Source organism: Ambystoma mexicanum, chromosome 11 (assembly GCF_040938575.1).
Source record: "Ambystoma mexicanum isolate Mex_15411 chromosome 11, UKY_AmexF1_1, whole genome shotgun sequence".
Classification (NCBI taxonomy): Eukaryota; Metazoa; Chordata; class Amphibia; order Caudata; family Ambystomatidae; genus Ambystoma; species Ambystoma mexicanum.
The window spans coordinates 755,492,965-755,519,689 of record NC_090934.1 but is presented as its reverse complement, the minus strand read 5'-3'; the positions used below and the strand labels follow the sequence as shown (position 1 = coordinate 755,519,689).

At 44.1% G+C, this 26,725-nt stretch overlaps 1 protein-coding gene across 3 annotated transcripts in view; it reads right to left on the bottom strand.

Annotated features, from left to right (window-relative positions):
* IRAG1 (inositol 1,4,5-triphosphate receptor associated 1) overlaps positions 1–26,725 on the bottom strand; it is a 1,278,759-nt gene that overhangs the window by 552,777 nt on the left and 699,257 nt on the right. For all 3 annotated transcript variants that reach the window (XM_069623652.1, XM_069623654.1, XM_069623653.1), the window contains 3 exons: positions 17,537–17,710; positions 16,405–16,482; positions 7,426–7,475 (listed from right to left, as the gene is read on the bottom strand). In XM_069623652.1, the coding sequence (XP_069479753.1) occupies positions 7,426–7,475; positions 16,405–16,482; positions 17,537–17,710 (302 nt within the window). The remainder of the gene's footprint in view (positions 1–7,425; positions 7,476–16,404; positions 16,483–17,536; positions 17,711–26,725) is intronic.

Sequence of the window (26,725 nt, the reverse complement as noted above, 5' to 3'; positions counted from 1 at the left end):
GGAATTCGCGAAAGCTGGACGTTCCTTTGACTGACATCGCCTTGATATCTGCTGCTGAAATAGTTACTTTGAAGTGACACATCGCCCTCTATGGCCTACATGGATGGCGGCCACACAGCGTGCAGTGCTCCACAGCATTCATCAGTAGAAATGTGTTTGACAGAACCTGGATGCGGGCTGACGTGGCGGACACACACTACTTGGAGGCGAGGTTTCAATGACTGAAATTGAAGTTGGCAATTTCAATGAGAAAGGAGAGAAACCGTGTAAAATGACCATGTAAGGAACAATGTGACTCAGCTTGTGATTTTACAGCAGAATTCAGGCGGACGTTCCAGCCAGAGCTCGGACCAGATCAGGTTACAGTGAACCATGCAGAGGCATGCGGCTATAGAACAAATACCTGCACACAAGTCACCAAGTGGAAAGCAGCCTTTCTGAGAACATGTTTGGTAAAAGCAATGATTAACCTGCTATATCATACCCTAAGAGTTTTGTAGCGTAACAAATGATTAAAAAGTGGAGGCTAGTAATTTAGCTCACAAGCAAACGGTGCTTTCAAAAATCATTATCCATTTTTGTAACAGCAGTAATTGGTATATTAGTATACTTCGTGACACAGAGGTGAGTATTATGCAGTAAACCTTTAATTTATTACGAACAGCAATAATACAAAAAATGTAAACCAACACTCCCACTGTCCTTTTACACAAGAGTTATAGTTCTTTTCCCCATCAACCAGTCCCAAGTGTCTATCTGTGACAAACTTACTTCTGTCCCGCAGGAGTACAAGGATAAGTAGTGGCTAAGCCCTCACTCTTCTACAAACCAAGAGTGAACCCAATCATAAAGGTAAAATAGGCACAGTTAAGAGATATGCATCCTTCGCCTTTTGTGGTAATGTGGGTCAAGGGAAGGCTCTACTTCCAGGGGGTGAATGTGATTCAGTAGCAACCCAAACAGCGAAGTATAACAGTCCAAAATAAAGGAATGTCTAACCAAAGTTCTATAAATATATATATACTTTAATGAAACACAAAACCAAAAGGTGATGGCCCGAAGGTTTTGAATAAATCATAAGCACGGGAACAGCTCTGGGCAACCCTCTAGACCATCATTGTTTAGCCTGCCAAGTCATTACAGAAGAGGGAAGACCATATGCAAATCAGGCTTAGTCCCACCGCAAAAGGGGCAGTCCAACCCAAATTGCTAGGTCATATCCCTTCTGCATGAGACCAGAAGCATCCCCAGACATGTTTCAGCCTTGCTGGGCGTCATCAGTGAGGAGTAGCTTGGGTCTCTTATTTTAATGAAACACACCATATGCATTAATAACTAAATAGAAAGCACTACAAAACACACCACGGCGGAAAGAACACAGAATATGCAAGATAGAAGGATGCAGCACTCTAGGATATTGGACGAGGGGCTTAAAGGCAATAAAAAACACACATTTCAAAAAGGATATGTTCTTGAGTTGCAAAAAGGCATTAATGTGAGCCAGTCTCCGGCAACATGATGGAGTAGAGTGTGGGGTCTTTTCTCAGCTCACTAATCCAAGGGCTATGAAGGAGTGTGGCACGTCATTACAAGAAGTGTGGCAGGCACTTACTAGATCCTCTGTGTAGGAGGACTGGCAGAATCTGGCTTAACAATGCAGAGATCACATTCAACTTAATCAAAACTGTTTTCTATCACTAATTTGTTGGTGAAACCATTAGATACAGTTTCTTCGGTGATGCAAATGTATCAATCTCTTACGAGCTTAGAAAAGCAGTTCAACTTAAAATTATCCCGAAACTAAGAGGTCTAGCAGAGGCCAATGAAGCAGGAATATCCAGGGTGAATTTATATGGGGACACATTTGGTAAAAATCTAGCAACGTTTTTAATATATTTACTTTATTGGACAGAGATCAGGCTTCTTTAAAGATCTTCAGTCTCCAGTTTTCTAGCAGGGCTAGTCATGGTTGAGTTTAATTTCTCAGTTGCTTCCTGCAGAGCTCAGGCCTCAACACAATAAAGAGGAACTTCAAACAGGAATCCCAGTGACCTACAGCTAACTTATTTCCTCCGGGGATCAATCCTTTAGAACTGAGGGTTTAGTGGAAACAGTGGTTGTGCAAATACCTCAAAGAATAAGTACTTCTCTCAAAGTGGAACAGGGTTTTCTTTTGGGAGGAAGAATGCAGAAATATTGTATTGGTCACATACGTCTCTTGATCCTTGAACCCTACATCTGGTGCAAAGGTATTAACTGTGGTTTGTCCTACCCTCACCTTAGTACTTCCCCCTGTCAGAGAACACAGCAATTCTCCAAGAAACATCTCAGATTAAATCACTCAGGAAGAGAAAGAGTTGTTGAAGAAAGGGGCCCACTAAAGGGCTGCCTATCAACACTAGGGTCTAGTAGCAATATATGAATTATGCAAAGAAGGGGAAAAGGATTTTGCTCTGGCATCAACGTGAGGGATCTAAAGTTTACAATAAGATATCACTTCAAGAAGGAGACAATGTATCTGTTATGAGATAATTAAGCCTAGGAGATTGGCTTGTGAGGCTGGACTTGAAGGATGCCTACACTACGGTGCAAGTTTTGCCCCATGCAGACAGTTCCTACAAATTCTCGTGGCAAAGAGTGGGATGCTGATTCTCCGCTCTACCAATTGGCCTAGCATCTGCCTATGGGTGCTTTCTAAACTACTGCAGCCAGTGGCCACATTTCCGAGAGCAAGAGGGGTTTGCTCATTTGTCTAGACAATAACGTTTTCTTGGCCCCATCCTAAATCAAAGTGTCATCCCACCTCAAGATGATGTTAAATGTACTGCAGTGGTTAGGATTCAGCACAAATTGAGAGAAGTCGGAAGTGACCCCCATCAAAGAAAATACAACTTCCATGATTTGTGATAGACTGCAGGGCATCTACTGTTTGCTAACCTCAATCTAAGATTGATTCCTTTGGGAAGGAATGGAAGAGGACACTAAATCTCCCAGTGATATCACTAAGACATCTGGCCTAGATCTTTGGGCTACTAGCGCTACAGTGGGATGCTGTCCTGCGGCCTTCTCCATTACAGGGCTCTATGCCGATGCCCTTCACAGAGGACTAGATTTTTCAAGTTGGATACCATTTTCCAAAGATGCAAGAGCAGAGCTCATCTTATGGGCAGCAAAAAATTGGGTAAGTGTGGAAAGGCAGAGCAAAATTGTCTTCCACTCCCCGACCTCAAATAGAATCAGATGTAAGCCTGTGAGGCTGGGGTGCAAGGTGCACTTCAATCTTGACTGGGGGGTCATGATCTTGTCATCAATTTCGACAGCATATGAAATTCTTGGTGGAATATTTGAATTTCCCAGCTTTGCAAAACCGTTTGCAAATTGCCCTATGATCAAATGGTGGTATGATTTATCCCCATGTTGGGGGACAAACTCAAAATGTCGCTCAGACTTCGCAGTGAACCTTTGGTTTTTGGACTGTATCAAATTAAGAGAGAGTTCATCCTAAGGAGTCGGAACTTCATAACAGGCTGGCGTTCCTTTATCTGAGTAGGTTTCGTTCACTGACATATTCACAGACTAATATTTCTTCTCATTTTTTATTGGTGGGGCCCATTCACGAGTTATTCATTTGTGCCTTGTCTCAACATCCAAATGCAGATCTCTTTCAGCTGGAGAATGAACCCATATGCTAGGGCGTGAATGCATTTTTCCAGTTATAGGCAAGAGGTGTTCATTATGCATCCCCCCCATTCTCCAGGGTTGCGAAGACACTTCTACACAGCCAGAAACAGGGATCCTCCTGAGTTCTGATTGCTTCATGTTGCCCTTCTCAGATGAGATTACCCCTAGTTGTGGAAATATCCACGGATTCATTAATACTTCTTCTGAGCTGAAGGGAACATGTTCTGAACGATATTGCCGCCTCCCATCCATTGATATTTGCAGGTTTCTCATCACCTTCTGGCATGGCGGATTTTGGGAATCATGGTCCCCCAAAGGGCTCATCATGCAATCCTGGGCACCCAGTACTCTTAGGGCTTCTTTATGTTCCTGGAAGGCATATGTTCATTGGTGCAATAAAATGGGTTTGAGTCCCTTTCTCATAGTTGTGATTCAAGGGGTACATTCTTTCTCTGTCATAAAATAAATTGATAATGTTCACCCACATTCTCATTTCAATGGGTGATAGAAGGCTGGCTTAAGAGCTGTCACTCTTCGGTTTAGGGAAGTCCATCTTGCTGTCCCACACAAACCTAAATAGTTATGCCTCTGGGATATCTGTGATCTATTATCATTGTTTAGCGTTTGGCCAAGTAAGGAAAATCTGTCTCAACAGGAGCTGTCTTCCAAGCCTGCAATGTGGATGTGCCAGGTGTCCTTCCTTTTGCAGGATGTCTGATGTTTGTGCCTTGGATCTGTCTGGCCAGCCATGTCTTATGAACTGAACAGCACACTGAAAAAATACACGTGAATTAGAATCCTGTTTTTCGACCTATATATTGTCCCTAACCGAGAAACATTTGATTTCCATCTTTGTTTTAAATAGTTGCATTCCAAGAAACCGAAATAAAATGTAATGTTTACCTGGAAAACAACGAGAAAAACCCACAGTGCACAGAATCTCGAAGGAATATGAAAATGGGAATACTAGATTATGGATCAACTCCGAAACAAAAGTAATATACAAATAGATCATATTCCCGACCAACAGTTCTTCTAATACTGTCTACGGGTACTTGTGATGTTCGGAAATGTCTCTTTGGATACTATGCCTTTGGCTTCCTGTGTCTGTCTTCCTAGGGGGTGTCAAGATCTGTTGGTGGTCACAATTGATAAACATTGATCTCCTGCTGCTGTTTCTACAAAATTAAAAGAGTCCACTGCAGAACACTCGTCTCTGTACCATTAATAGAATCCTGATTGGCCATGATAACATTGCTATGATAATCAAAATGATGTAGAACTCTCTGCAGCGAGAGTCTGCCACGCGGCGTTCACCTGACTAAATTAATGTTGTGCATGTGAATGGGAGGGCTGATGGGAACTGACATTATTTTAAGGCTGCTAAGAGAAGCGTGTTTCAGGAGCTCTCTGGAATATCCTGTGAATGTCTTCGTCACCAGCCAAGCGTGGTGTGCTTTCCAGAGCATGGGGCCTTGAACAGAGAAGTGAAAGCCTTAACGTCTTTACTTAATTAGGGGCAGAGTTTCATCACCTCTCTGTGCTGAAATCACAGCACAAATAGGTGTTTGTAGCACTAAAACAAGCAATTATATGTTAATGGTCTGTTAAAGTGGCACATATGCCAGGAAAGCTTGGCTTCCAAATGTTTGCGAACACTGCGAGCCTGACATAGTGGCAGGTTGCTGTGTTCCTTGTAACCTGTTAGTCATGCAAAGCATGTCGCTCTGCATGAAAAGGCCCTGTGTTTCTTTCACACAAATATGTGTTTTCTGTATACGACCTGTATTAGTTGTTTACAGCAGAAAGACTGAGTTTAGATTCACAGATATATGTGATTTTAGTTTACTTTTGTTTATGTACACAACTTACATATGGCACATATAATATATCTTATATTTCTCTGTGATGTACCTATATATGGCATATTTGTGAAATAGAAGAAGAAGAACATTCTTTATTTCGGGAACACTAATCCCATAAAAGACAATATAATAACAGAAAAATAATAATAAATTAGTAATACATTATGCAAACAATACAATAGCAATTGTAAATATTAAATAAAAGGAAAATCCAACCAAGGTAAAATTGTAAAGAATTCTGAGAGTTTGTACTGCGTTCAGTAAAAATATAAATATTGCGTGCACGTTTCGCATCGGGGAGTGATAAAATCCAATTAAAAGCAATAGAGAAATGTTTTGTCCCCCAGCTTCTTAGCATAGGAAGGAGATATTTGCATCTTACTTCTGCATTAACAGGACATATCAGTAAAATATTAGTTAAATCGCCAATATCGTGCCAACAACAGATGCACCTGCTCTCTCCCTTACTTCCCCGGTCCAGTGGGAGAGCAGTGCCCTTCGTAAATAGCAGGTTTGTTGTTAAGCGAAGCAGAATCGCCCTCTTCCTTGGATTGTTAAACCAGTAAATGTAGTTGGGAGTCGCCATTAGAGACCTGTTTCTGAGGTAGCCTTGCACGCTTCTTCTTTTTGCATTCTAAAACTCTTTTGTCTTTGGTCTTAAGGACGAAGAAGGCCTTTGTAACTCTCCTATGGACTTTTTCATTCCCAGCCATTTTCATGTCAATGTAGTCCACCAGATCAAGAGATGTTAGTGTTACTTTTACATAATTCTGATGTAGAGCTGTAATGTATATCTGAGGCCACAATGTCCTCCAGTAACATCCTAGTTAGGGTGGAGCTTGGGTTCCCCATTATTTGCAACCAATCTTCTACAAGCTGTAACTGGATGAGATCCAGGATGTATGTCAGGCAACATTCTTGATGTAACAGGTGGCCTGGAAAACCCTATTGTACTCCTATTATAGATCTAAGGAATTGGTTCTCTTTCCTTTGTAATAGATTGGGTCTTTGATGGCCTAGACACATGCACCGTATGTTGCCACTGGTATGGTCTTTGCTCTATAGATACGTACAGAGTGGTCCATCGGGAGGCCATCTATTATAAGCCATATCTTATTATTGAGGCTTCAAAAAGGCACTCAAAACGTGGTTATTTAACCAATACGAATAATGCCTGCCACTATTGTAATTGTATATATGCTGCACCGTTTATTTCTTTACTCGTCTTAGGTATATATTGTTATGATTGTTGACTGTAACTTCGCTACAATTTTTCACTGAATATTATTTCACAAGCTGTCTGTTACCTCGCCGTGATACCCAAGGGTTTGGGCGTGTAACAAATGTAATAAACAAATAAATAAATAAATTGGGGCATTTATCTGGGTAAATTTGCTCGCTTGAATTTTAATATGTATGTTTCACTCTAGCCCTTTCGCTATATTAACACCCGGATAACAGAATGAGTTCACCCAGTCCATACTAATCCCGTCTACCACTAACAGACTACCGACTCTCTTTGTTCGCCCTAATTGCACTGTGAATCATGAAGGCCTCTTATTGTGACTTTCATCGAATATTAGATTAAACGCTGTATTATTATTTTACTGGACGCAACTGTCAAATTCACACAGTATAGTTATTCTCCAAACCTACATTGTGCTGAAATGAGCTTTTCTGCAACTTATATTTAATAACAATTGCAAATTAGAGGTAGTGAAATATTTTATATAAATGCTCAAATACCAATGTTGAAATTCACTATGAGTTTTAAAGAATGTATCTAGAGATGACATGATATTTGCTTCCATTAACCAATGAAGAGTGGGCCATCATGCAAGTGAACACCACGTGATTGTAAAGGTACAAGCATTCCTACCTGCGATGGGGAGGGCGGAGCAGGGAAACTGACTGCAGATGTATCAGGACCTAGAAAGTCATAAATACGGGGTTACATTAATGGTCGATACGTTGCTTGTGCCGTAAAGAAAATTCAAGCACTTAATTCACATACTCGTTTGTGTTTCTTAGCAAGTGCCATCATAACGTACATTTTGTAAAGAATACTTTTAACGCATTACAGTGGTGCCATTTCACAACATTCGTGTTTAATTGTCTTTTTGGCTGCTTTGGCAATACAAATGTATTCTTTTCAATTTTGTGAATGCACTTAGAAAATTAAAGTGGTTATGCAGTACAGTAGCCATGTGTGCCTGTTGAGGGGCTACATTGGTGTGGCAAGGGAGGAGTAGCATTTTCTGTTTTTGCCCGGTTGAAAACGTAATTTGCATTTGAAAATGTTTGCCTTGAGAAATCCATTAACTAATCAGAAACATTAATCATGTTCACATTACGTAGATTTACAGGAACAGGTTAATCAGATATCGCAGAACAATTGATAAACATCATTAATCATTTCAAATATGGAAGTGTGAGCAAAGTGCAAGAGTGAGAAACAAGTGCACCAGCACTCAGCAGCCAAGGAGGTCATGAACGCACTATATCTACGTCATACTATTACAACATGCAGTTTTTTGGTGCTTTAAAATAGTCACAGCGAGCACAGACCATTCTTCAAATCTGCATGTGACCAGGGCACTCGGTGCCAGCTTGAGTATTACAGGCTTCGCCTGCTAGTTGTCGATACAGATGGCACCAAGGCTTGGCAAAGCAAGCGCAATCACAGAAAACATCCTCTGGGGACATGGGTCAGTCAGATAGACTTTTCCCCTTGACTAGTAGTGGACTAGGCATCCTAGCGTGTGAGCGTGGGAGGACGCCGAGTGCACACGAATGGGAATCAATAGAGCGCTTTTCTGAGGGATTCCAGCCACTCTTGGGTGACTGGGTCTCATAGGTGTGCTGCCACTACACTCAGATGCTTTTTGAAGAATGTGTGAAAGAGGCTTAAACGGCTGGAGGGTTTGGGATCATTGCGAGAGTGAAGATGACTTGAGTCCAGGGGTGTTGCTAGGTCTGGAAAAGATCTGGGGCTAGGCCAATGTCAGGACTGGCGGGACTCGGGGCTACCTAGCCTTTTGGTTGTAGCTCCTGAGCTTTTATCCGGGGCTACAACTAAAAGACCCAGGGCTATAGCCCCCTCAGCCTCACCTAGCAACGCCTCTGCTTGAGTCCCTTTTCCTGGAGGGCCCAGTTCCTCTGAGTTGAGGCGCATCTACCATGCTAGGCCATGTTCCAACAAAGCTTCAGACACACATTTCTTTCTGAAGCAGGTGAAGGGAGGTGATTGGACGTCTCCTTCGCCTGCAGGCAATTCACTGGGAGCCTTTGTACCCGTTAATCAAAGTTTCACACATTTGGATGCCCGTGCAAATCTCTGTGTTCAAAACCTGAACCCAGGAGGGATTGTGGAATTCCACATATTGAAAAATCGCATCGCAAATTCACAAATAGAAAGCACTATGAAATGTGTGGAGTCTGCATGCATCCGCTGCACTCGTTCAGAACAGGAGCGGAGGAATGCACATTGCACAGTGCCACTGTGTGATGACCCTTCTGTCCATATCTTTCATTGTGATGGCAGCGGCATGAACTGCTTCTGGCCCGCAAATAGTTGTACCCCTTTATACGACGTAATATTAAGGTGCTGGGAGCACACTCCTGCTGATCATGAAGCCAAGTTCGCCGTTGTTGAAACCACTAAAACATTATAGGAGTGATTGTTGCCTGAAAACTACCCCACCTGCCCATTTTGGGCCTGAGAGACTGACTCGGTCATATGCATCTCTTTTTTATGCACCTCAATAACATATCCTTTTCGAACACTGTGGTTTTTATTTCCTTGTTTCCCCCTTTCTCATTACCCAGAATGCATATTCTGTGTTCTTTCTACGGTTTTATTTAGTTATTTTTTACATGTTGTGTTTAATTAAGTTATATATATTTTTTACAGAACTTTTGATTGGACAGTCCTTTATTTTGGACTGTTATACTTTGCTGTTTGGATTGCTACTAAACCGCAGCCACATCCCTCTTGAGAGTATAGCATTCCCTCGGCCCACACTACCACAAAAGGCGATGGAGGTGTGCCTCTTAACTGTGCCTATTTTACCTTCATGATTGTGCTGGCTCTTGTTTTGCAGAAGTGTGAGGGCTGTGTAGGCTCTTTAGCCTCTACTCGCCCTTGTAATTATGCAGGGCAGATGGCAATTTGTCATAGAAGTGAAAGACCTTTACACTGAATGCCTTTCTATATTGAGCGCTGATGATCACTGCCACAGAGGGTGTTGTTAGTGCAAGGACATGTTTCCATATATCCAGCGTTTAGCACCCTGTGACCCATATGTTGCCCAGCAATCATGACAGTGGATAAAGACATCCTGCTGTGATACCGAGTGGTGTGCGACATGTTCAAGTATTATGAGGCAGGGGAGGGCAAGAGAAGGATTGTGGGACAAGGAGGAGGAGAGAGCAAGGTGTGGGTGATCCATATGACCATGCACTGGTAGGGCAAATGCCAGAGCAGGGATGGTCTAAAAAGCTCAAAAATTGGGGCTATCTGGGGAGCTTTGGACATAGAATGGAGTTGCTACTTTTGCCAAAACCAAGAACATAAGCACAAGGAGAGCACGCATAACTCCATCTGCAAGGACCTGTGCAGTGTATAGCACTGGCCTCTTAGTCTGTCTCATTCCTCATACCAATTGTGGGGAATGCTGTAGCATTGAATTTTGGCACCACTCATGAATAGGCTATTAACCAGTGCATTGTCTCCCAGTGTTTACTTGTGTGCATGTGTGCAGGGTGAGGGGTATCAATGTGCGTTCATGCCAATAAATGGATGTGCCTTTCTGTGCATGGATGTCAGGGAATGTGTGCCTCTTTGTATGTGCAAATAAGAGTTTGTGTATGCATGTTTTCTGATGGTGCAAGGCTGAATGTACACATATGAGCAAGCACATCTGTGTGAGTAGGTGTGTTCCAATTTTCGAGTGTGAAAGCCTGTGGGTGTGAGTGAACGTGGGCATGAATTTTGAGTTAATTTGTGTGTGAGCATGCCAGGTATAGCCTAATTTGCCCTCTTATTTTAACCAAACACCAGGTACTTCCATCATATACCTGGTGTGACGAATCACAGGTATTCATCCCTTCTCCCCAAGGGGGAGCCTCGCCCTATGAGACTAGGGAGGTGAGCCCACTCCACAAACCTTCCTTAGGGGTCTGGGCAAGTGGAACCTCACTGGGAGAGACTCCCCATTAGGGGATAAGGACTTGTATTCCTGCAAGGAATTCCATAACCCACCCACCATCGTGGCATATATGGGACTATAAGATATGAAGAATATTATAAGGGCCAAAGACTTGGCTGAATTCAAAACTGAAATAATCTGTTATGCACAAGAAGAAGTGCCTGTCTCTTCAATAACAAATATTAAAGACGAAGAGGCTGGCAGAGGAGAGCATGTTGATCCAAGGCGCAGTGCGAACAGAGAGAGAAGAGCATAAGCAGTGGAAGCCCCCTTATGAGGTTATGCCTGGAGGAGGTGGAACCAGGGAGAGCCGTGGAACCCGTGACTTGCGAGGATCCCTGAGCAGTGTGGTGAAGCAGGAGTGGTCCGGTGTTCCCAAGAATCGGGAACCGTACGAGAAATGAAACATTACACCAGTGATGGCGTGACCACATTAAATGCGTGGTGGGAGCACCACCCTTCTAATGATGCCGAAAGCACCCAATGCGGGAGACTGAGAGGCACCCTGCGACCAGCAGTCATACACGGTCATCACAAGAAAGCAGACAGAGTGAGATATACCAACAAGGGGTAGAAGCACGGGAGTCCAAGACCAAGAAGAGCACCCAAGCGAAGGCCGAGCCCGGAAGGGGGGCAGACTGGTTCGAATAGTTACGAATCAGCCTGAGATAGCAAGTTTTCAGAATAGGATGCAACCCAGAAAAGGGAGGAAGTAAAGACATTAAGTAGAAGTCTAGAATCACTAGAGTTAAAAGAATATTTACACGCAAATCAAAGAGTACTAAGGATTGGTACCACATCTTGTGAAATGCTTACCCCAAGAAGGGAAGCCAAGCTTAAATACATTGTAAAGGAACTCAACGATTTGGTCAAAAAGGTGGAAAGAGACCATTTGAAGATATCTCCAAGAAGAGAACTATTGAGTAAATAGAGACATTGCCAGACCAGAATTCTATAACAGGGGAGAGGTTCTCCCAATCTAAATTAAGTTAGTCAACATAGTGGTAGGGCCAGGAAGAAGTTGTTTTTGAATGGATTTACACTTTTTAGTTCAGACCAGCTGGTGATTGACGAGCACCTTTAGTTATTTATATGGACAGGGAAACCCGTCTAGCAATAGGGAAAGTTAGACTTTGTTATATTTATTTGAATTCACTTAATCCACAATGTCCTCTTAGTGTCCACCTCTTTATTCCGACCCACCAAAGCGGGTACTCACAATGTGTGAGTTTGCCATTGTATCCTGAGATCATGTGGCACTTGCCTGCTTCTGCCAGTAATGCTTGTGTGCTTTAATATGCCCTGCTACTCCCCTCTATGCTGTGTGTTATTTAGGTATGTGTAAGGGGGATGAGTTTGGCTTCATCCTGTAGATCGAGCCTAGGAGCTGGCTTCGCTAAGGATTTTGAATGAATTATATGTAGGAGGAAATCTTTGTCTGCCATGTTGTTCATTCATTACTGAACGCTTCAGAGGTGAGGAAAGTGCATACAGGCATTGAGGATCACTGAAAACTCTCTCAATGTGGGTGAGATGGAAACCGTAGTCGATCTTGTCCCCAGGACCCCACTGCTCTGACTTAATGGTATTTTCTGATCCTTTGAGAATGATCCCTCACTTGCGGACTAGACCTCTGTTGGAAAGTGCTCCTGATTTAGCTGCCAAACTTAGACCTTTTATGATTCAGAAAATAGATACAACTTGGATATGGTCCCTGGTTTTCCATTATTTATTTTGTGGATATTCTTAACACATTACTAGTATGCATTGATGTATTTCCATTGCATATAATGTTGTGGTACAGCGCTTTGTTGCACTTCTGAGATTTGTGGCTGCTGTAGAAAGGTTTACAATAATATGCATAAAATAGTGGTCGATGGCGCAGAGGCTCACTGGAGCATACCCTGCAGGAGACGTCCTCTGAGGCGATCCCTCTGAGGAAGAAGGAAAGGAGAAACCCTCAAACATAGAGAGGGTGTCTATTAGTCTTGTGCTTTCACGAGGTGCCCCTTCTCATCTACAGGGAGATATTTCCTTGCATCACAAGAACACTCTGCAGACCAGATAGAGGAAGTCAGGAAAACTCACCCCCATACCACCTAGTAACGGCAATGATCATCCCACCCCACAGCAACCCACAGCAAACCACACACGTGGAACTATCTTGGTGACAGATGCATCTGTCTTAGTTCTGCAGTCAGATGACACACAAACGCAACCACACTGAGGCTACTGCCAGGGGTGCACTGGTGCAGATACCCCTAAAGACACATAATAACAAAGGAAGGTAGACCCATATAAACCAGACTGTCCAATAACTTCGTTAACTGGACTCAAACTCCGCCAGGTGCCAATGGCATGTTAATACACCACTGGAGAACGTCTAAGTAAGGGAACACAACGCACGTGCTGCTTAAACACTGGGGGTCTCAGCAGAAAGTCTTTAAATGCATTGTTAAACCAAAGAAGCTTGACAAGCCTCAGGCAGCCGACACAGTTCACTCTAGATGTGTGCATTATGCTTGGAGCTGCCAATATAGCGTACCGGGGACTGCATGATAAACATAAAGCATTTGAGCAGACACCACATCAAAGTGTCAGGTTTAAACATGATATGCCAAACCTGCTTAGAAAACTTCCACAACAGAAAGCCGGCTATTTGACCGTTGTTTTGTTGTAGGGTACCCTAGAAGATTTAAAACACATTGATAAAATCTAGGTGCATATCCCCAGTGCACTGACTCGCCCTCCCAAAATAAGGATGGCGCTAATAGCGCCATGACTAGCACCAACCTCGGAATGAGGGCCACTTTTTAGCAAAAAGGGGAATGCTTTGGCCGTGCACCTGGTGGCGTTATAAAAAACACAGTTGATTGAGTGACTTGCTTCTCTGCGCTGGTTCTCTTCCTCGTCAACAGTCATCAGGAACCACCAATTCTCCTCAAAGCAGGACAACAGCTGACATATGTAAGTCACATGATCTTCAGTCTACTACAGTAAATCAATATCTACTAAAGGAGAACCACGGAACCACACAATCCAACAAGAGCAATGATCTAAGCCAGGGGTCTGCAAGCCGTGACACTCCAAATGATTTGGACCTTAGTGCTCATGATCCCTCACCATTGACTTGCTTGGGTTCAGGAAAAAGTTGAAAACCCATGCTCTTCGCCTTTCAGAGGCTTCGATTGCACCTTGCTGATGAGGCCCACGAAGACAGGAACAGATATGTGAGGTCTACTTTTGCTCAAAGGAGACTTTCTGGGCATTTCAGACTGGAAGGCCCTAATGGGTGATACCTGACTGATATGCAAATGGATATTCCCCCTGGGCGTGGCACAGAGAGAGGACACATGAATGAGATCATTCACTAGTAGGTCCATTTTAGGTTTTGCTCATTACGAGGAGTGGATTCCGGAAATTGTTGGCTTGTTCCAGGGATTTCATGTATATCATTTTGATTGGTTATTTCATAATGTCCATTAAACAATAACATTTAGATAGCTTATGCCTGTAAGATCGAGTTTGGCACATTGTTTGTCAAAAAGTGTTTCTGTTCAAATCTCTGTCACCAAAAATAAAGATGGACATTAAGCCCTTGTGTGACCAACTGGATTGTCGAATTCATAGTTAAGGCTATAAAAAAATCCCTCTGTACAGCAAAGGAATCCTATTTCCTGACCAGTGGCGTGTCGAGACTTTTGACTGGGTTTGCCCAAGTGGGGCTCTGATTTAAACAGGGGTGGCAGGAAGTACGATCCCACACACACATAATGATCATAGTTTAGGAAAAGTGGGTGGCACCTGGGGTGGCCAATCATAATCCAGGGGTGGCACGTGCCACACCAGATCGCTCCCTGTGCGCGCCTCTGTTCCAGACCCATCCATCATTGCATTATTCTGGCTTTTCCCGAAAACTGATCTGGCCTTCCGCGTCAGCTTCTTCTGGTCAGTGATCATTGCTCTAATTGCAATGAAGAAGTGCCCATCATCAGACTTTGGCTGAGAAAAAGCTGTTCCCTTTCTTCTCTGAGGCTACCTGTGGATCCCCTGTGTGAAGCTTGGGGCTGTCTCCAAACCTTTTCCATATCTAAATCACACCACTCACGAAAGCCTTTGACACAACACTGTCGAATTGGTTGAGGAAATTCAGATTTGTATTAAAATATAAGAATCTCCTAAATACTGCAATTAGATCAGGCAAGTCATATGTCTCCACCTAAACACTTCAAAAACGAAGATCATTTTGGTTGGCTATGAAAATCCTAAACTTCTGCCATTCAACTGCCCTATTCAATGGGCCCACCCCGATAATAATTATTTGTGTTTTTACATTGCGCTTCATACTGGATTCTTTCCACTTCTAAAAGCAGCAATAGCAGGTGCTGTTATTACCCAATGTAATGGTATTCGACATGTGACGGATGAAGGGGAGAGCAGGACCTGAAACAGCATTTGTACTTGCGAAGTGCAGGCTGGCTGCATGTCTGAGATGAGTGCTCAACTCGTGAGCTATGATCCTTGAACCATACTATCCCCAAAGCTATGAAACTTGGCAATCACTTTCCAAGCAGAATTTAATATGTTGGTACATGTAACTCAGTGTCATAAAGATCTGCCTTTCATTCACTCTTGATGATAACCCAAAGGGCTGCCATTGTGTTGTCAGTTGTCCTTTCTCGCATCAAATATTCGATGGGGTGTATGGTGTTCCATCTTAGTCTATAGCCTAGCCGAAAAGGACTTAAAATCATGCAGCCAACATTATAGTGGGGTGGGCTTGGTTCCACCACATAACATCAGCTAATAACTCACTGAACTGGGCTCAGATTAAACAAAGGGTGCTCATACCTAATAACCCACAAAGTCCTCCTTAGCAAATTATGTCTTCTGACAAACAGACCAGAGGGTTACTGTGATTTTATGGCTGAAATAACAGTGATGTGCACTTACAAAGTGCAATAAATATTGCAAGAATCAATATCGACATGCCTTTTACATTGTCCATTGTAAAAATACCTTTTTTTTCAGAGAGACACCTTCTTACATCTCGCTTACCTCTCCTACTCCTTAACTCTCCTTGTCTCCCTCCCCTTTATCTGAATTTTAACCTAAATTTATTTTGTACACCTAAAACTCACCCCTATCATTACACTTTCTTGCCTTTATTTCGATATTTTTTCTGCTGGTCAGTATTTTTTACCCACTCTATTAATTCTAGCAATATTTTTTCATCTTTGTAAATTCAGTCGTTATTATTTCCGTCAATATTATCACTGGATACCCAAACCCGATGATTCAGGTTGGACGTGCAAAACCGATGGTTACGGTTTCTAGGATGATGCTCACGCTTTGGTGATAGGAGCTTATAGCGCAACCCTTTGTACTGTAGCTCCGTCCCTTTACCTCCCCACCTAGAGACAGAAAAGGCCCTTTTGGCGCAGCAAATGAATTTGCTGGAGTCGCATCATTCTAGTCAACATTTAATCCCTTCCACATCCGAGGCACCTCTACCCCCTGCAAATGTGCTGAAACAGCTGGAAGGGTGTATGCGTGCGTCATGCAACCGCCATAACAAACCACCATGTATTAATAAATAAAACATGAAAACTTTAGGTGTTGCTAGCACTCGGTTTGTGCTTACTTACCCGGAGAAGATGGAAAGGTAACCGAGTTGTGCCGGGAAGGTACTGGTGACCCTTTGGGGCTCAGCGTAGGAGACAAGCCTACAGTTTGAAGAGAAAAAAAAACACATCTTTTTTATGTCTGAAATCTGACTTTTCTTGGCAGTGACACATTCTAGGTTTATTCAGAAAATCCTATTGCATGTATCCCATACTATATGAAATATGGGTAAATCTTACTTCCTGTGTGCCGTAAATATATGCTCTTCTTTTCAATGAGCTATAGAATAGCACTTTATCGGTATTCAATGCATCGTTGTGTGTAGCTCGCAATAGGCAGATTAAGATTTGATGTTGCGATACTCAATAACCCCTGTTCGATCAAATCCAAGCGATGTGTGCTTGTATTGGAAGGAGCACTGCATTCTTCTAGCGAAATGTCCAGCACAGCCTGCAGCAATCCCCCTTGTAACAAGTATGGAACCTAACTTAACAGTAATATGGTTGCCGAAAAATTGCTGTTTTTACAAAATAATTGCGGCAAAAAGGCTGCGGTGTGACCCGGTAAATGTGTTTTCCATTACACCACACAAGGGGAGCAGGGATTGCGGGGGTGTCCCCCGCTGCCCTAATGCGGTATAAGGGGTCCAGGGGTTGCAGGGGTGTCCCCGGCATCCATTACATGGATTGCGGTGGCCACACCACAGCCTTTTTGCCGCAATATATTTTTAAAACAGACATTTTCGTGGCAGCTTTATTACATGGAACCAGTTACCCATGGTCCTAAGCTCACTTTTTGTCCAACTCTGAGTAGTACAGTGTCTTACTGTGACTCAGAGTTCCCATAATTATCTTCCATACACTGCAGTGCGAGGCTTTTCTGTGCCTGCAGTGGCAGTGCTCTCATCCAACCCTTAGCCTCAACCATGCCAAAAGCAAAGTGTTCTGGGTAACTCAGTCCTCGACTGCTAGCTAACAAAAATGTGCACTCAAATCATTTAAGTGCTTCCCTATACTTTCTTCCGTCCGCTGCCGCCGGTCACTGACCAACATCTGGACAGCTAGCCACGCCCCATGTGTCACTGTTTTCATAAAAGACAATGCACCAGACCACAAAGGATAACCAATGACCATGGGAGTCTGGAAAAAGGAGTACCTGTTGGGGATTCGCTCAAGCTGCATCGTGATTTCCTCCCTCTCCGCGTCAGGAACCGCTCACTGACTTTCTTGGCTTCCTCTAAAAGCTCAAGATTCTTCTTTTTATCTTCATCTGAGATGGTGACATCTGGCAGCTGGTCATGGACCAGGTCAATTACATGACCTTTGTAATCTAGACAGTAATGTACACATGGTATCATGAAACACAATGACGTGGCGGCATGCTGGATGCCTCATACAATGTGAACCATGCCCGCTGTGCACCAATAACCAGAAACAGCATCCCACCGCATGCACTGATACAAGATCAAAGCAGAATATGCAAATATGTTCCATTCCTCACACCACATTTCAGAAACAAGCAACAACAAATGCAATCCATTCCATTTATGGGGATTTTGAATTCACATCTCACAACCCACTTGTTCAGGCTGTGTGAGCAGCATTGACACCAACACATGGTCAAACATCAAAGGCAGCCCAATTGAATATTCAGCATGACAACGTCATGATAGGATTTGACAATATGTTTCCAGGGAAATGTAAAGTGGCGGAAGTCCATAAAATACACTTGAGTAGAAATGAAATGCCATCATCTCGCAAAGGTCCATGTTTATGGAATAGTTTTTTCACACGGGGACAATTTGTAACACCTCTCCAGACAGGGTCGGACTGGGCCATAAAAGTGTCTCGGGCACCAATGAAAAAGTGGCCCACCGTTGCAAATGGCTATTCATTCCTTTTGTGACACTGTTTGAATAGTAACCAAGGGGAAGTTGTTTGATAAAGTGTGATGGATACTGTGCATTTTAAAGAATATTTATTCTGCAACACTGGTCAAAACTAATAGCCACAGAGTAAATTAACTCATCAAACTGGAGCACATTGGCCAAGAAGTGTCCAACTTTGCCTAAAAAAACTGCCCGACGCCAGCATTTTTGTGTTTTTGGTTCGGCCATGGGCCTAGGGCCTTATAGGCCAGTTTGAGCCTGTCTCCATAGGTGGCACCAAATGTCTTCTGCTCGGTGAGTTGAGAGGGTCGAAAGACAGAAGATTGAGTCTGTACGAGTCAGTGCCCGGTATGACGTTCAGCCATTGCAGTGGGGCAGCCCATCTCACTTTTCAGTGGCCTCTGGGTTAGGCTTGAGAATGTCGCCTAGAGACAAGAACCGCATTTTTCAGGAGCCACTCTTTCATTGTGGAGCACCCTGTGGAAATCGATATAATATTGTGACCCCAGTCGCATTGTTTAAATGTATGTTGGCCTACGCCAAGCTGTCTAAAGAATATTGTGAACATAGGTTCCACGGCAAGGTCTTGACCTTAATGTATTGTGTAAGCTGCCATCTTGGATCTAGCCGCCATTTTAGGTATTCTTGCAGTGTGGAAGTCACCCCGAATCACAAAATGGAGGCCGAATGACATTGCGAGTAAGACTTCGGCCATGGTGACCTCCGCACACGTGAATGAATAATATGTCCGCAGGCTACTTGTTAGGGTCATGAACTAAGACCCTGTCCTCTGTTTAACCTAGGTGTAAATATGTAACTGTATCAGCGGAACCGATCTAATATATGGAGATTGCATGTTCGACCTGGCTACGAACCCTAGCCATGGTTCCAGAAATGGTTAACTTGTAAGAGGGCTGGCCAATGCAGTACTAAATGTATAAAAACCCAAGCATCCCGATGATCGGTCTCTCCCACTTTCAGTGCGAACCTAACGTTGAAGGTTCGTGTGTTAGTCAGAGGGCCGAATAGCTATTCGCATGTCAATTGACCTTGATAACTTGGTAACTTTGTAACTTTGAAATAAAGCGCTTTATATGGTCCTTTGTAACCTGTGTTGGTGTGTTTCCATTTGGGCTTCCCGGCCTCATGTCAATTTCTCTGTTTCCACAGTTGGCGCCCGAATAGGGACCCTCATGATTGATGCCGGATCATTGAAGGTTGACGCAGACTATCGAATCGGGATCGGACGGTGTGATTCTGCGGGCCCGACCGATCGAGACGCGATACCTCGGCAGCGCTGCACGATCCGATCCTTGGGCGATAGTCGTGCGGTCTGACACGGCATCTTGACGAGGGTCCAAATCCGAGGCGGGCAGATTTGCCGAAACCACTGAACGCAGGTAAAATTTGTTAGTTGAAGTCCTTTGAAAACCGTACAGTCCTCCTTAGGTTTGGTCAGGTGTAGTCGTGACCCGGCTCTTAATTTAACCCTGACAATTTGAATTTGGCGTATTGTATCTGCAGACACAATTATTGGACCAGGTAACACCAATTCTTTGAGAAATGCCTGGGAAATTGTCTAGCTGTTTTAGGGCTCTATTCCGCAGCGATCGACAATCTTTGGAATTTAGCTGTCCGGCACCACAGGAGGGGTCGCCGGCGTGTACTATGTACTGTAAGTATGGCATTGGTAGTATTGTATTTAATGACATTTGGCACAGACAGACCAGAAATGCCTCCGAATTTCAGTGGCCAATCAATGGTAGTTTTGAGATCCCCCGTATTGAATACTTAGAGTCGATTTTGCTTAAGAAGAAGGCTAGGCCAGCAGCCTTTGATGTGTTACAAAATTGGAAAAAGGAAGCATTACAGCAGCTTAAAAGTAGGGATAAACATGCACGACGTCATAAAACGAATGCCGAAAAGGCATTGTTATATGACAAGGAAAAACGATTAGATGAAACCCAGAAAATGGACAGAGCTTTTTCGCTCGGAGTCCAGAAAATTTACCCTTCTAAAGATTTCCATGTTTCCGAGGAGTTTATTGAGAAAATATTAAACGAACGGAGGCCTGATTCTTCAGCGCCACCTCCGTATGCTCCTGTTGTGGGCGCTCTTCCCATTCCTGCTATTGCTCCTATCGTTATTCCTACTCCTCTTACACAGCCTACTACCCCTAGTTCCTTAGTTGTCGCTCCTCCGTCTATTTCGTCTGTTACTTTACCTCTTTCCCCTGCACCCATGTTAGGTTCACCTACACTTTCGATTTCGGGGAGTCCTGTGTTTATTAAATCAGATCCTGGTGCAGGGTCGAGGATAGTGACTCGTAGTACTGTTCCTGCGGGCAGGAAACAGGAACTATTTGCTTGGGCTAAACATTGCATGGAAAAAGGTGATCAAACTGAGGTATTTTCAACATTATCTAATTTGCACGATTTTCCCGAGAAAAACGTTTTTATTGAAGGACTGGGGATTCATTTAGGTGTAATGTGGGGTAGATTGCAGACTTCGGATCTCCCACAAGGGGTGAGAGATCTGAACGCTTTGGCACTCTCAAGGGATACCGAACAGAAAGTATATGGACATGTTGATAGATTGTTTGAGTTTAGACAGGATTTTGAAAGATTACAAAATGAGGATGATGGGGACGATAGGATATATATGCAGAAACGGTTCCTTTCGTGCCGAAGATCAGCACCCGAGGAAGTACGGATCTGTACTAGAGATGCGGTTCGATGGATCTCGGATTCATCAATACCGCCGGATGAGGTATACGATACATATAGTCAATATACGGTAGAAATGCAAAGGAAGGTAATTCAAGTGATGGTACAGCACTTGCAGGAAGAATGTATAAGAAAGAAGGTTGGTTGCCCCACAGAGTTATTAGGTATTTGTAAAAGAGCTTTTTCGCCTGACACTTCCACAGCTGCTTTAGCGCTTGATTTGGCCTTATTACTCAGTAAGCGGTCGGAGGTCCCTATATCTCAGTTGCCTATGAGAGAGGTCCCTCCGACCCTTGTCCCAAAAGTAGAAATCCCCGCCAACGCGGCGACTGGTGCTCCCGCGGTGGATATCCCAGCACACTACGTATCACAGTTTGTTCACGTCCCGTTCTCTCGACAGGAAGTGAACACGATCAGACAATCAGTCCCTGATATTAGGAAGAGCCCGACAGGGTTTTATAAAGAAATAGAATCCGTTTTGCAGTCTTCCGTGTTCACCTTAAGTGACATGGATTTATTGTTTCCAGTGCTTTTACCTGTTGATGTATGGAAGCAGGTACGGACAGTAGATGATGTGCCGGGGTTAGGGGATACATGGGTAAATCTAACTAGAATAGATGGGGAACGACCAGCTGGTGAGAAACCACCCCAGGTAATACTCACTTTACCTGATAGAATAGTTGCCAAATTGAAAACTATAATTCCAGAAAAAAGGATTATTTGGGACAAGCTTACGGCCTGTGTCCAAGGAAAAACTGAAGGTACCACTGAATTCTTTAATAGGTTTGAACAGGTGTTCTCCGACTTCAGTGGACAGGATTTGGGTACAGAGTAGGGGAAGAGGTTGTTTGTGGACAAATTTGTGCGTGGATTGTTGCCCGACATCCAGTCACAAATTATGTCCTCAGAGAGCGCTTGGCAGGCAAAATCTCAGTCAGAGGTTTTGCATATGGCTCAGTATTATGAGAATCGGGTTAATAACGAAAAAGAGAAAATCGAAAAAAGAAGGGGTGACCTAAAGACTAAGGTATTGTTGCAGCAAATTGTCAGGCACCCCAGAGGAGGTACGACACAAACTAGAGGTCAGTACATTCCAAAGAGGAAATACTCCTCTAAATTCTATAAATATTAATCAGTGTGCTTATTGCCGCCAGGAAGGTCACTGGCGAGCACAGTGCCCTGCCCTCCGTCAGAGGTCAGGAGGCACATTCGGAGGTATGGGTAGGCGACCACGGGGCCGCCCTGGAGCAGGGGGTCCTGATAGGGGTCAGCTTCTACGAGATCCCCAGCAACCTTTTTCACAGGAAAATCAGACTTCGAGTATGGACTCAAGAAATATATTTGATCACCCTTCCGCCGTCTATCTTTCTGAGGAACTTCCCTTTGATGAAGTTCTGCCTTACTAGGATTGCCCGAAGCAGCGTTTGGAACCTTTACCTATTCCCGTTATTCAGAAGGGCCCCTATGTTGAATTATTGGTGGGGAATAGGAAACATCAGTTCTTGATCGACACTGGAGCGCAGAAGTGCTCCATTGACCATTCTCGGGTTCCAAACATTCCCCTGTCAGGGCAAACAAACGTTTCTATAGGGTTCTCTGGTATACCAACTGTTTGTCCGGTCTCTGCGCCGGTATCCGTTTCTTTGGGCCCTTTTACAGACCAGTGCCCTTTTCTTCTTACTTCAAACTGTGGAGAAAACTTGCTGGGGTTGAATTTGTTGAAGAAACTGAATGCAGTGATCCATTGTACCCCTGACGGAATAAGATTGACAGTTTCACCACAGCAACCTTTTAACTCCCAGTACTTGACCCGACCTCTACCTCCCGAGTTCGGTATTGTCCCGGAATGTTTGTGGGCAATAGACGACAATGATGTCGGAATATTGCACGTTGAGCCCGTTAAGATAGTCTTGAAACATGGGGTTAAACTACCGCGCATTCCGCAATATAAAATTTCAGTTGAGGGCGAGCGCGCTCTGAAATGCATTGTCTCCGATTTTGTACATCGTGGAGTGATCGAAGAGATTACAGGTAGCTTATGTAATAGTCCGATCTTACCGGTATATAAGAAAGGCGACAATGCAATTCCGTACCGGTTTATAATAGATCTTCGTGCTATTAACCGGGTAGTGGCCCCACAATTTCCAATCGTGCCGGATGTAACAACAATCTTAACAATGATCCCTGCTACGGCTACGCACTTCAGTGTCGTAGATTTGAAAAACGCCTTCTTTAGTATTCCGATACACAAGGAGAGCAGGTATTTGTTTGCGTTCACCTTGGGGGGACGCTCATTTACATTCACAAGGGCACCTCAAGGGTACACTGAAAGTCCTAGTATCTATAGTAGAGCCTTAAAAGAGCAGCTCGACACCCTTGAACTGCCACCTACTTGCACGCTGCTTCAATATGTAGACGATTTGCTCTTAGCTGCAGACTCTGAGAAAGCTTGTAAAGAAGGCACTATATTGTTGCTTGTTCATTTAGCTGAACATGGTCACAAAGCTTCACTTAAGAAATTTCAATATTGTTGCCAGGAGGTTGCCTATTTAGGCTACCTCCTGTCAAAGGAGGGGAGAAGATTGACACCTGAACGAATAAAACACATTTCTGGCATGTCTGTCCCAAAAACACAGAAGGAAGTCAGAGCCCTGATAGGGATGGCGTCCTACTGTAGACTGTGGATCCCGAACTTTGCCCTAGTGGTAAAACCGATGTTGGCTTTGACGAGGAAGGGCATTTCTTTGCCACTGCCATGGGAATCGGAACATCAACGATCATTTGAGCTTCTCAAAGCCGCGCTGTGTTCAGCACCGGTTCTGGGTACACCAAATTACGATAAGGCCTTTGTGTTGTTTGTGCATGAATGTAATGGATGTGCTTTGTCTGTGTTAACGCAGGAACATGGAGGGAAGAATAGGCCGTGCGGCTATTATTCCTCCGCCCTTGATCCTGTCGCATGCGCTTTGCCGCGATGTCTGCGCGCTGTTGCTGCTGCTGCTGCGTCTGTAAAACAGAGTGAGGGGATGGTCCTAGGCCACGATTTGATTCTGATGGTACCTCACTCTGTTGATATTCTATTGAACAAAACTCAAACACAACACCTTACTTCTGCCCGGTTGACCAGGTATGAATTAGTTCTATTTGCTCCTCATATCCAAATTAAAAGGTGTTGTGTTCTCAATCCGGCTGAACTTTTGCCTCTCCCGCAAACTTCTGCTTGCGGCGATGATGGATCACATGACTGCCTGTACGCCACCGAACAAGAAACAAAGGGCAGAATAGACCTCTCAGATACTCCTTTGGAGAATGCGGAAGGGGAGCTGTTTTGTGATGGCTCCTGCTTTAAACTTCCGAATGGCACATCTACAGCTGCTTATGCAGTTACTACTTTGAACAAGATCGTAGAAACTAAAAGGATTCCGCATAACTCTGCGCAGGCCGCAGAGATTATAGCGTTGACTCGTGCTTGTGAGCTCTGCCAAGGGCATAGAGTTAATATTTATACGGATAGTCAGTACGCCTTTGGGGTGGCTCACAACTTCGGAAAATTGTGGTCGGAAAGAGGGTTTCTGACCTCACATGGGACCAAGATTCAGCATGGTCCCTTAGTAGTACAGTTACTTTCAGCACTCTCACTCCCTAAACAACTAGCGATTATGAAATGTGCAGCTCATCGTAAGGTCATAGATGATGTGGGCAAAGGAAATGCTTTTGCAGACTCGATAGCTAGACAAACAGCTACAGACCTTAGCACAGACATGTATACCTCAAGGGAAGTGAGAGATGGTTGTATAATAGATGAAGGCATTGGGTCTGTGCGAGATATTCAGACTGATGCCTCTGTTGATGAATCTAGGAAATGGGCTGAAGGCATGGGGAAATTGGATGACGAAGGGTGTTGGGTGGACGCATCTGACGGGAAATGGTTGCTTCCAGATTCTTATGTATTAGCAATGGTCACAATGGCACACGGTCCAACACATGTGTGTGCCCAGCAAATTGCGAAGATATTACAGCAGGTTTGGGTGAATGATAAAATTTTGGAAACTGCAAAAAGATATGTTAGTAATTGTATGATTTGCCTACAACACAATGTGGGTAAAGGGACAGTGACTCCAAGGGGAAGTTTCGGGCCCCCCTCTGTCCCCTTTGAAACCATTCACCTTGATTTCATTGAAATGGAACGTTGTAATAACTTGAAATATGTTCTTGTTATCATTTGTGCTTTTAGCAAGTGGGTCGAGGCTTTCCCTGCCAAAGATGCTACCGCCATGACCACCGCAAAGATCTTGGTGAAAGAATATTTTCCTCGATTTGGGCTCCCGAGGATAATCTGGTCGGATAACGGCCCACATTTTCATCGCAGCTGTAATATTGCAAATATGTGTTGCCTTAGGGATTGAGAAACGTTTTCATTCAGCTAGGCACCCTCAAAGTGCGGGGTTGGTAGAAAGACACAACGGTATTTTGAAAAACAAACTTGCAAAAACATGTGCTGAGACTAAATTAAAATGGCCAGATGCTTTACCTATTGTATTGTTAGCTATGCGCACCACACCCCAGACTAGAACTGGGCTTTCTCCATTTGAGGTAGTAATGGGAAGGCCTGCTAATATTTGGGGCCTCCCTAAACCTAAAGCCCTGAGGGATGTGGAGAATGTATTGCTTGTAGGTTATTGTAATCAATTGACTAAAAACCTGTATTTCATCTACCACCAGGTGAAGGCCGCCTTACCTGTACGGTTTACGGGCCCAGGACACGATATATTGCCCGGCAGCTGGATCCTGGTAAAGGCCTACGAAAGGTCTTCCTGTCTCGCGCCTCGCTGGCGGGGACCCTACCAGGTTTTATTGGTCACCAGGACGGCAGTGCGGGTGGCAGGAAAGAAGAACTGGATACATGCAACACACATCAAGAAGATCCCTCACCCGACGCCACATGTTACAGAAGAAACAGAACCCCTTGCTGATGCTACACTTTCTGATCTCGGAGTAGCAAGTAGCGTTGTGAGTGCGTCGGAGAAGTTCTCTGAGCCTGAGGAGCTCGGGGAGCCGTCCATTTTGTCTCCGCACTCCCTTGATCAATCACTTCCGGAAACTCTTGTTTCAAGTTCTGCGACTTCCGTCGCCACCGACGTGACGCTCCCCTCAGGGAGCGACGATACTTTGCTTTTGGATTCGGTAAACTTGGGTACCATCAGGTACAACCTTCGACCACGCGCTGCACGAGTATAGTGCATTTGAAAGGAAGAAGGAGTGATTGAAATACTATTGTCTTCCCCTTTTTTGGAACAAAGAAAAAGGGGGGGTTCTGTTGGCTAGGGTTGGGAAGGACTAAGAAGTCGCGCGGCCGAAGTGCCGCCAGCAACGAACATTGGGGCCGTCGATCGGGATAACCATGATGCCTGCCGCCTTCACCGCTGCTCCTCGTATTGAACTATTAGATAAGGAGGTGACCAGTTCGAACAATGGACAATGTGCCTGGGCCCTGAAAACGTACTGTTGTGTTCTTGTTTTGATTACTGTTAGTTTTGCAACTGCTGCCGTGGGACTTTGGTACTTTGAAGAGATTTATCCTTTGAAGCCTCTGTTACCGACCGAAATTGTACCAACTGTTTTGACTCCCTCTGTACACCTTCACACTCTGTCCCCTAGGGACTCTCGGCATAGACAGAAATATCATAATAACACTCTGATGATAGTGATGAATGCTACGCATGCTATTTT